Source organism: Plectropomus leopardus, chromosome 5 (assembly GCF_008729295.1).
Source record: "Plectropomus leopardus isolate mb chromosome 5, YSFRI_Pleo_2.0, whole genome shotgun sequence".
In the NCBI taxonomy this organism is placed as follows: Eukaryota; Metazoa; Chordata; class Actinopteri; order Perciformes; family Serranidae; genus Plectropomus; species Plectropomus leopardus.
In genome coordinates, this window is record NC_056467.1 from 339,503 (window position 1) to 351,669 (window position 12,167).

Genomic DNA, 12,167 nt, shown 5'->3' on the forward strand with positions numbered 1-12,167 from the left:
AAATAATTTACTGATAATTTTCTTGTAATTTTTATTTTTACAATTTTTCCAATAATTTTGAGCTTTTTTTATGTAATTGTCATAGTGACATATTTGAAATTACGTGACAATTATTATGTTCCCCGAAGGCATTTCCTTGTTTTTTTTTAGCTTTGTTCTGCTCTTATTTTTTCTTTTTTTAAACTAATTTTCTCTTAATTTTTTCTTGTAATTGTCTTTTTTACTAATATCCTGGTAGATTTTGGGTAATTTCTTCCTTCATTGCTCATAGCCTTCGTTCCATGTTTTGGATTGAAATCAAGCCACTTTGCTCAGGTTTCAAAGGGTTAATTATCAAGATTAACTGTCATTTTTTGTTTTTTTTAAACTAGCGAAAAATGTCTAAGGAAGAAAAAAAACATATTTTTATATAATTATCATAGTTGCATACTTGGAATTTGGTTACAGAGTTATTAGGCACTTTCCCGCAGGTTATTTTTTGGTTTTTTTAGGTTTCTGATAATTTTCCTGGAATTGATCTAAATTCTTGTTATTGCTGCCATAATCATTCAGTTTCAGTCAGGATGTGAATGCAGGATTTGTACTTGTAGTGGAGTATTTTCTGGGTATGTTTTTAGCGTTTTTACCGGTACGGGGACTGCAGAGGATCCAGATGGAGCTTCATCGGGTCCGGCAGTGTGACACTTTGGTGTTTTTATGGGCTCTCCGTCAGCTCCTCCACCTGCAGCGACGCTCAGGACATAAAGCTGCTCTGGCAGCGATGCAGAGGCAGCGTCTCTCTGCCAACAACCTCTTTTAAATTGGTTTTTCTGAGAGCGGCTCGGCGCAGATTCAACATTCAGGAAGTTAATTGTCCGAACAGAATTAGTGGAAGCTGCAGGAGCTCGTCCAATAAAACAGAACGAGCCGTTAACAGCGAGGACGGAGACACATCATCAAACACTCGTCACGTGCACGTGTAGCGTACATGGAACGGCAGGATAATTTTGTAATAAATGTTTAAAGGAAACGTGTCTCCTGTACAGACCGCTCCTCAGCCTCGAGCTCTTCCTGTCCACATGCGGAAGTGTCCTTGAGCAAGACGCAACCTCAGATTCCTCAAAATGTTGTCAAAACACGTCTACTCATGACCAGAGACTCAAATGACTATAAAAAGGCCCTGAACAAACACAATGAGACACAAAACAACAAAATATGACGCAAAATGACAACAGAGACGTCGAACGACCACAAAATGACAACAGAGACACAATGAATGAGCACAAAGACACACAAAATGACTACAGAGACACAATGAATGAGCACAAAGACACACAAAATGACTACAGAGACTACAAAGAGACTCTGAAATAGGCATAAAATGACCACAAAAAGACAAAAAATGACCATAAAGAGACACATAATGACAACAAAACAGATTGAAAATGACTACAGAAAGATGCAAAACGACCACAAAAGAACCACAAAGAGACGTTAAACGACTGCAAAGAGAAAAAAACAACCACAAACAAAAGAAAAAGACTACAAAAAGATACAAAAGAACCACAGAGACACTATACGTCTACAAAGAGGCAGAAAAACAACCACAAAGAGGACAAAAATGTCACAAAATAACCCTTAAAAAGACACAAAATGACTACAAAACAACGTCAGACAACCTCAAAGACACACAAAACAACCACAGACACAAATGACTTCAAAGCAACCCGAAACAACTACAAAGACTACAGAGACAGAAAGTGACATCAGAGACAAAAAACAACCACAAAAAACTACAAAGACACTAACCAACTACAAAAAGACACAAAGTGTCACAAAAGAACCACAAAGAGACGCAAAACAACCACAAAGAGACACAAACCGACCCTGAATGCACGCATATATATTTTGTATCTTTTTATGAGAATATAATTTGGGATCCGGATCCTGAACCTGCTGTAACTGTCAGTTTACATTAACTGACGTTATATTAATGTAATTAGTGTTAAATGTGTGTTAATGTGGCTGACTTGTGACCGTGAAAACTGTCCTCCCTCTCAGACTCGGAGGTGCGTCTCAGGTGCACCGGCCTGTTCCCCTACCTGAACTCTTCACGGGACATTTGGTGGACGGTTGACGGGAAGACGCTGGACAAATTGGGCGACCAGCGATTCTCCAACACCAACAAGTGAGAAGAAGAAAACTTTAAAAGTATGAAGTTCTGTAGGATGAATTTAGCAGCTGTGGAGACATCTTTATTTCTTTATTCCTCACTTTTTAGGATGTTTCCAGGATTTTATGACATTTCTAGGATTTTTCTAGAATTTTAGAACTTTTTGAGGATTTGAGGACATTTTTAGGATTTTAGGACATTTCTAGGATTTTGGAACTTTTCTTTAATTTTAGAAAACTTTCCGGATTTTAGGAAATTTTTAGGATTTCAAGACGCTTCTAGGATTTTAGGACATTATTGTCCTCCACTGTCTCTTTTTTCAATCATCCAGCTCCATTCTGATGTGGTTTTATGCACTCTGACACCTAATGGATACCAAAAATTAGTGCTGGGCGATAAAACGAAAACAATACCAATCACGAAATAACTTTTCCTCTAATGAAACATGAGATGGGGTCGATTGAATGTCGACAGAAGGCATTCCTGCCACGACAGACAGACGTCATGAGCAGCCAATGATAATAAGAATAGCTCCAGCGCGGACATGTCCAACATGTCCAACAGCCACTCCAGCACGGACATGTCCAACATGTCCAACAGCCGCTCCAGCGTGGACATGTCCAACATGTCCAACAGCTGCTCCAGCGTGGACATGTCCAACATGTCCAACAGCTGTTCCCGCGCAGGAAAATAATCGTTCTTTAATCATAATCAGAGTGAAATGTTCAGTTAATGTTGATATTGATGTTAGGTTTGAGGCTCGGACCTTTGCTGGGAGGACATTTTAGTACCTGGACCTCTGTGAGTTTTAGTAGAATAGGTCCTCCAGCTGGTGATGCTGTTCTACAGTATATTTGTCATGTTCAATGTCTGACAGAAAATAAATATTTAACCTAAATGAACCTGATGATATCTTCATATCTCACCGAGGAGTCAAAGGGACCTTTAAACTCGACAGAAACACTGATTTGATGTAAATCGTGATAAATATCGATATCGACTGATATGAAAAAAAAATCGTGATAAGACTTTATTCGGTATCGCCCAGCCCTACTTAAAGTACAAAAACAATTCACAGTGTCAGTCACTTTATTTTTATTGTGATTTAGAAAATGGTTGAGGGGCCCCAGGGGCCCTGTCAGGGGCCATATGTTTTTAAATCTGTGTGCTTGTGTGCAGACTGGTGAAGGACTACTATGGGGACTGGACCCTGGAGAGCGTGTTGGTCATCAAGGACTTCCAGTCTGAGGACCTGAACAGGGAGTATAACTGCTCCGTGAGGAACGAGAAGGGCTTCGAGACCCGCAGAGCTCAGCTGGAGGAGGACGGTGAGGACACTTGGACATCTGGCTCAGTAAATCTGTCTCCTCTCTGCTGCTGTGTCCAACTTTAATACAGAACACGCAGAGATGAGAAGCTGAGAGGAATGTGCACTGATTTACTGAAAATGTCAGACTGCTCCTTTAAATCTGAGATTCTCAGCTGGCTTTGTTTAGGGGCCACTTACAAAATGACAGAGGGCCAGGGGCCAGGGGCCAGGGGCCAGGGGCCTGGGGCCTGGGGCCTGGGGCCTAAAAAAAGTTGAAGAAACTTCTGTTTCTCCAACTTTTTTTAGGATTATAAGGTTGTTGTTCAGATTTGAGGATGTTGCTTGGATTGCTGGACATTTCTCAGCTTTTAGGACGTTTTAGGATTTTAGGATGTTTGTTAGATTTTAGGATGTTTCTCGGGTTTAAGGACATTTCTAGGATTGTAGAACTTTTTTAGGATTTTAGGCTGTTGCTCCGATTGTAGGATGTTGCTAGGATTTTAGGACATTTCTGGGATTTTAAGGCGTTTAATGGATCTTAGGGTTTTTTAGGATTTTTAGACGTTTGCTAGATTTTAGGATGTTTCTCCGATTTTAGGATGTTGCTTGGGTTTTAGGACATTTCTAGGATTTGAGGACATTTTTAGGTTTATAACACTTTTCTGGGATTTTAGGACATCAGTGTCTCAGCTGTGTCCTCTGTCGGGGGTGTGGGGGATCCTCCTCTGGCTCTTTTTTTGATCAGCAAGCTCTATTTTGATGCTGTTTTATGTCTCTGATGCTGTTTTATGTCTCTGTTTTTGTCAAAAAGTATTCACAGAGTCAATCACTTTATTTTAGTGTGAATTAAACAATGGTTGCGGGGCCACCAGGGGCCCTGTCAGGGGCCAGATTTGTCCTGCGGGCCCTTGGAGGAGAATCACGGCTCTGACTGCAGACAGCTGTTAAAGTGGAGGTGTGTTTGTTTTGCGTCAGAGCTGCTGCCGGTGGTGGAGCTGGGCTGCGGTCTCGGCGTGACTCTGCTCTTCATGCTGTTCCTCTTGGTGGTTTATCACATCTTCTGGTTGGAGCTGCTGCTGCTCTATCGCTCCTGGTTCGGCACCGACGAGCGGCACACAGGTAAGCGCCAGGTGACGCCTCAGGGGCCACTTTTCTCCGTCCGGTTTTACATCCATAACAGACAAAAAACAGAGATGCATCAGCAGGTTAAAGTGATTTAGCAGCTTTTTGTTTAATTGAAAAACAGCCGAGCTGAAAGAAAAACATCGAACCGCAGCCGCGTCTTTACGCCTCACTTTCAGCACTTCAGATTTTACGTCCCGACACTAAATTTCTTCAGTTTAACGATGATGATCTTCACTCTCTGGCTGCGGTCGGAGCATTTAGATTATTAAACCTCCCATCAGTCCAACAGCAGAAGGTGTAACTTGTTCGTCACGCTGCCAGATTTCTTCAATCAACCCTAAAAAAACGTGCGACCCTGGACGCTGCGGACGCCAGCCGAAACATTCCCACCAGGCCTTTTTATGACAACGCTTTTAACTTGAGACCAAATCACCTGCACTGGACGCCAGTAACATTTACAGTGTTCATACAGCCGTAAAAAACCTGGAAAAAGTCATGGAAATAGCCGTTTCCAGGCCTGGAAACGTTTTAGAAAACGAAATAAACCCTGAAAGTTTTGGAAAATTCATCGAAATCAGTTTCACAAACCTGTTTTAAGACACATGATGTGTCCAAGGACCATCGGAAATTCACAAAATCTAACGATAATTTCTTTTTCTTTTTTTACAGTTTCTGGCTGATAAATGTTGTCATTTTTGGTGAATTTGGAAGAAAACATCTGTGGGTTTGAGAGGCATGTTTTTAAGAAAAAGAATAATAATTCCACAATCTTTTCTGCAAAAATCACCAAAAAACAAACCTGCCAAAATATTTTCTGAAAAAAATCCTAAAAAAAATCTAGAAGCAAAAAAACCAAAACAAAAATGAAACAGTTTTTTTCTTAAATCACCATACAGTTTTTAATAAAAGCAAAATTCCCAAAAAAATTTTAAATGCTCAAATGTTTTCTTTGTTGTCTGGATTCAATGATGATTATTCTTATTAATCAGATTTAGGAGTTTCCATAAATGAACCATCAAGTTTCGAACCCTGAAAAGGGCGAATCGATAAAAAGTGAACACTGACAGAAATCTGCCTGCAGGGTTTCGAGTCTCTGCAGTTGATTCAGCACTGACAGTTTTCAGCAGCAGGATGTGACGCCTACCGGATTTTTACGTTCTGGGTTAAACAGAAAAAACAACCTGATGCTCCTTAAACTCGTCACGTTGTCGCTGACGCACGTTCTCTGTCTGCCTGTACAGATCAGATCTGACGAGCTTTTTTAAAGTTTTTCTCTCGGTTTCCTGCTGATAAGGACGAGGATATTCACAAAAATGTTTTCCCATAAACATAAAAAACCCACAAAGCCTCCTAATCTGTGTGTGTGTGTGTGTGTGTGTGTGTGTGTTCAGACGATAAAGAGTACGACGTGTACATCTCGTATGCGAGGAACAGCGAGGAGGAGCAGTTTGTTCTGTCGACGCTGCGCAGCGTCCTGGAGAACGAGCTCGGATACTCGGTGTGCATCTTTGACAGAGACAGTCTGCCGGGAGGGAGTGAGTACTCACATGTACTGCAGTACACCAAATACTGATACTGCATATGACAGTAAAGTACTCACATGTACTGCATTACACTGTATACTGATACTGCATACGACAGTAAAGTACTCACATGTACTGCATTGCATTGCACTGTATACTGATACTGCATACAACAGTAAAGTACTCACATGTACTGCATTGCATTACACTGTATACTAATACTGCAGGACACACTCTCTGTGACAGTACAGTACTCACATGTACTGCAGTACACTGTATACTAATACTGCAGGACACACTCTCTGTGACAGTATTCACATGTACTGCAGTTCACTGTATACTAATACTGCAGGACACTCTCTGTGACAGTATAGTACTCACATGTACTGCAGTACACTGTATACTAAATCTGCAGGACACTCTCTGTGACAGTATAGTACTCACATGTACTGCAGTGCACTGCATACTGATGCTGCACGACACACTTACTGCAGTACAGTACATGCTGATACTGCAGGACATTCAAACATGATTCAGTACACACACTCTGATACTGCAGTACAATACATTCTTTCAAAAACAACTACACCTTCTTCTGCAGGATTGCTGGTACTTGCAGTATTTGTACCTCTGCTGATAACCATCTTGTGTTGCTGTACCTGCAGGTGCTCTCGCTTCTTCTTCTGCTGTTGCTGCTGTTAATGTTGAAAACTTTGTTGGTTTTTAATACTAACTGACTGCATTGGTTTGCTGCGTAAATACAAGACCCAGAAATTAGAATCACACCTTGTATATAAAAAAATGAGATTTTTTTCAAAAAGTAGGTCAAAAATAAAATTTGAAGAGCTCGAAATCTCTCAAATTTTGTTCTTAAACACGGCACATAACTAATACAAGATAACTGGGTTCACTGTTAACTTACTGATCTCACCGTGAAGAAAAATAACTTAATTTCAGCCTAAATTTTTTTCTGAATCTGCAACATGTTGCTGCTCCATTGTTTTGCAGACTAATGAAACATCCCGGTGCCGACTATTTCCTGGAGTTTCCAGCTCTCATCTCATACTGTTGCTCACGCAGCGTCAGAAAATACGCTGTCGGTTATTTTCCTCTCCTCTGCTGAAGTCTCTCTGTCTCATCAATGAAAATGACACAGAGATTCTGTCATAGTTTTTATTATCAACATCCGTTTTTTGATCGACGTCGTCTCATTTTGGTCAGTCTGGTGCTGAGAACTTTGGGGAGGTGACGTCAGGAAAGTCAGTTTGCGTCATATCGATGATCGTTTCCAAAATTTCGCTGTAAATTTGACTCACAGCTGATTTTGACTCAGAGGTTAATCAGATAACATGAGCTGGTGTTAGAAATGACTTCTGGCTGTACTTGTAGTACTGCTTCTGCTGATACTGGTACTGCAGTTTTAGTACTCTGCTGCTGCTCTCTGTCGTCCTGCACAGACAGAAACTCACTTCATCCATTCATCCATCACCACCGTCATTAACTCTTTCAAACCCGAGCAAACTGACTGGATTTCTGTTGAAAACATGGAAAGAAGGTGATGAACAGCCGAACAAGAAATGACCCAAAAGTTTGAAAGAAATTGGTAAAAAGTTAAAAATTTCCTAAAGGATAAAAAAAGGAAAGATCTTGAAAAAGGTGCGAGAATAAAATATAAATAATACTTATAAATGAAAATAAAACATATTTTTCTCTGTAACCTGTTTATTAAGTTTTTTAAGTTAATTGATGATTTTCTAATGATTCTTTTAAAAATTAAATTTCAGATAATTCTCAAATGTCAACTGTGACATTTTTTTGCAGTTTGAAGGACATTTCATGCCAAGTTGCTGATTGCCTTTTTTCCATTTTTTCAAAGAAGAAGTGATTTGCTCACATTTTCAAAGCTTTAAACGCTTTAAACGCTCCTGAAGGTGTCTTGCTCATGCTGGTCCAGGTTTAAAGGGTTAACCCTTTGTCTCCCTGCAGCCATCACTGATGAGACTCTGAGTTTCGTGGCGCGTAGCCGGCGCCTCCTGGTGGTGGTCAGCCCGGGCTACGCCTCCCAGGGCTCCCAGGCCCTGCTGGAGCTGCAGGCCGGCATCGATGGCATGGCGCGGGGCGGACACCTGCGGGTGATCCTGGTCCAGTACAAGCCGGTGCGGAGGCAGGGCTGGGTCAGGGAGCTGCGGAGGGCCCGCGTGGCCCTGGTTCTGATCTGCTGGCAGGGGGACAAGTCCAAGGAGCTGACGTCCCGCTTCTGGAAGAGGCTGAGGGTGGAGTTACCTGTGAGGAGGCTCAGCAGCAGGGGGGAGGAGGAGGAGGAGGAGGGCGGTAAGGAGGTGGCCCTGATGAGGCTGCACAGTCAGAACAGCACCAACTCCCAAACCGGCCTCATCAGCAACACCGTCAAAGACCCGCAGAAGGTCCTCAAGGCTGCAGCGTAGACCAGAAGGACGGCGGAGACACGCAGAGACACGCAGAGACACGCAGAGCTGCAGACGCAATGCCTCTGTTCTCTGTTTCTAACCAGGACTCCGTTAACCCTTTAGGGACGCACAAAATGCGCTTTTCAAATTTAAAAAAAATGGATACATTATTAATATTCGCTACTTTCATTTAGGTAATTTTTAAAACCAACATCAGTCCTAAAATATCTATTAATTTCCAGAATTTTAACCCTTGAAATTCCAAGGTTTTTGTCATAATGTCACTGTGTTTGTAGATGAAAATAATAATAATAATTAATTATGTGCTATATACTACATGCAAAGTAGATTTTTCTTACTGTCAGAGCCTGGGATCTGTCAATGATTAGCATTAAAATAGATTTTTATACTTTTTTTTTAACTAATTGAGTTTTTTTTTTTTTTTTTTAACCAGCATCAGGCATAATTATGAATATCAAATATTCATTTTCATAATTTTAACCCTTTAAATGCCAGGTGTTAGTCATGACGCCACTGTGTTTTTACATGAGGAAAAAAAAACTGAATTATTTCCACTATCCTCCGTGCTCAGTGTGTGAGTGTAGCTGCTGACAGTCTGGGATATGTCAGTGTGTGAGTGTAGCTGCTGACAGTCTGGGATATGTCAGTGATCAACAGCTACATTGACTGTGACAGGTCACCTAGTGGAAATAGCATGTATTTCCTCCATATGCCAAATATGGTCAAAATGACCTCATCAGGTGGAAAATAGTCAAAATGACAAATTCAGAGTCAAAAGCCCAGAATGACACCCAGAAATAATACAAGTCCTGTTTTTCTGCTCTGATGGCTGTGGGATCAAAAATGTCAGTTTGAATGGGTTTCAATGGAGCATTTTTGGACCTGAACAGTCTGAATGTAACTATTTAGTTTCAACAGTGTATTTTAGACTTATTGTAGGAGCTGAGCTGCAAATTCACTGATTACACTCAAATACACAAACTTTGCAAAATATATACCATATGCTTGAACACAGCCAAAATTATCACAAAATAAGGAATGAAAAGCGCCTAAAATGCATCAAACAGTCCCTAAGGGTTAAATTAACACAGTGCATGAGATACCAAAACAGTGCCTTATTCATTTTCGACAGTTTTCTAAAAAAAAAAGAAAATCTCTATTTCAAAACACTCAACAGTTCCAGAGAGAAAGATTATAACACACAATACCAGCCCGATCTCACCGCAGAGCCGTCAAATGCCGCCACATTGGTCGTGATTCGGGCGTAAGATACCAACAGCAAAAGCCACCTTTCACGTCTGCATGATACGCCGCTGGATGCTGTCAGGTTAGAACAGCATCGTAATATACGGAGCTCAAAGGTTCGTGTAACAGCTGTGGATGCATCCAACAAACCACAGACTGTTATGCGGGAGTCCGGCGTTCTCTTCCCGTCTGCATGTGATGTTTTTTTTTTCACCTTACCGTGTTTCCCCTAATTCTCACCGTCCATGCCAGCATCCACTGCAAAGTGGCAGCATGTGACGAACAAAATGGTTACAGGAAACTCTCGGTGCTTAATGTGCGTTCTTTATAAACTCATCTTCAGTATTATTTGTCCTCATTATCAGCATCATTACCATCAATCACTTTTCATCTGCACACTATTCATTAATCATCACTGCATGTTTTATATCACGGTATCATCTCTCCAGATTACAGAGTTTAGAAGTCCGGCTGTAAACTGGTGTTGTACGTGTTTGTTTTGAACCCTGCAGTGTTTGGCTTTACAGCTTAATATTTCTCCAAAAAAGTGTTTGCATTTGTTGGCTGAATCTGGCTGATCTGCAGTCAGTTTTAAGACTGTTTACACACCCAAATATGCAGAAATACTCAAATCCAATAAGCGAATGTATGGGACTAAAAAAAAGTGGGCGTGTCTGTAACGGGGAGGCTCGTGGGAACCAGCAGAACCCATTTTCATTCAGATATTTTGAGGTCAGAGGTCAAGGGCTGTTTTCTTTTCCTAAAACTTGGCCCGGTACAGCCTCTTGAAAACAAGAATGTCGGCGGGGATTGCCTAAATTTAACGTAGTTTTTTAAAGATTAATGCGTTTTGTACAAACTTTTATTGCATGGGGATTAATGGGTTAACGCCAACAGCCATAATCTAAAGATAAACGATAGCGTTTGAAAGCCGGATGTGTTGACCTGTTGGTGGTGGCAGAGTAAAGGTCAAAGGATTCATCTTCAGGGGACCATGAATGTATATGACGTTTCATATTAATTGTATTGTATTTCTGGGCAGAAGTTTCAGGTTTTCTCATTTATTTCAGTCGTCAGACTTTTTTGTTCTAAGCTGAATCTCAACAAAGCAGCAGAAAATAACGTTTGCACTGTACGTTTCTGCAAACCATAGATACGTAAGATTTGCACATTGTTACGTATCGTATGTATTTAAATTACAGTAATGCTGTGGTTATGTTTAGGCACAAAAAACACTTGGCTATAGTTACTCTAAATGTACAGTTAAAAAAAACACAAAAACTGCTGCATTTGGTGCCTAAAAAGCAGCTTGAAACAAAGCAATGACTCACTAAAAAACAACCGGTTTTGGTTTTGGACTTGAACAGCGGGCCTGCAGCTCGGCAGACGTCAGCTCACGCATTGCGTTTCTTTAGAAACGCTGATTTATGTACGAAACATACAACTGTAATGTATTTGCCGTTTGCAGAAATGTACAATGTAAATATTTTCCTGTGGTGACTGGGCTGAGCTAGTGGCCATTAGAGGAACTGCATTTATTTGCACTTCAACACTCAGCAATTTTTTTTCAACACAGAAATAAAGTTTTGTGTCGTCTGCGTAGAGAGAGATTCACAGTATCACATGCAATAACCTTTAAAAGCACCACAGCTGCAACATGTTAACACAAATACACTGAGGAGGGACCCATGGACTGCAGCATTTTAAACATTCGGGTGAAACAAATGTGTTTACGGAGATAAATATACCTAAACATTATTTAAAAATGTTGCAATTACTCTGCACTTTCTGTATTTTGTATTTTATGTTTTTGTTTTCACTTTTCTACATCCAATTAATCCACAATAAATCAAGTTTTATTTTTTTCTTGTAAAGAATGTACCATGCTACTCATCTTAAACACTTTTGAAAAAGAAACGTATTGTAACGGGAGAATGCATCCTGCACTTTGTCATGCTTTAAATTTTGTATTTTAGCAGCATTTGAGCTATTTTTTTTTAAATAAATGAATTGTTCATCTAAAGGTATGTCACCTTCATATTTTTTTCCTTTAATCATTTCATGTCTTCAGTTTGCATAAATACACAAAAGCATGTAGTTAGAGATCACAATACATAATCAAAGTTTAGTTTAATCCACACTGACAACTGCATCGCCATGGTAACATGTTTACATGTCATTTTATGGAGGTTTTTTTACAGAATCTGAAACAAAACCATGACAAAATACTGATGGATTATCTATCTATAGCATTAAATCTCTTTGATTTTAGGAGGTTTCTATGATTTAAGGACATTTCTCGGATCTTGAGAGGTTTGTTCGATGTAGGATGTTTCTTGGATTTTAGGACATTTCTAGATTGTCGG

General features: G+C 40.3%; 1 protein-coding gene across 1 annotated transcript in view; it reads left to right on the plus strand.

The window, feature by feature from the left end:
- The window catches only part of LOC121942823 (interleukin-1 receptor accessory protein), a 26,507-nt gene extending 17,719 nt beyond the window's left edge, over positions 1 to 8,788 (plus strand). Inside the window, exons 8-12 of the mRNA XM_042486088.1 lie at positions 2,041 to 2,167; positions 3,332 to 3,480; positions 4,437 to 4,580; positions 5,978 to 6,121; positions 8,096 to 8,788. Coding sequence (XP_042342022.1) covers positions 2,041 to 2,167; positions 3,332 to 3,480; positions 4,437 to 4,580; positions 5,978 to 6,121; positions 8,096 to 8,553 — 1,022 coding nt within the window. The 3' untranslated portion in view covers positions 8,554 to 8,788. The remainder of the gene's footprint in view (positions 1 to 2,040; positions 2,168 to 3,331; positions 3,481 to 4,436; positions 4,581 to 5,977; positions 6,122 to 8,095) is intronic.
- Positions 8,789 to 12,167: the final 3,379 nt, after the last annotated feature.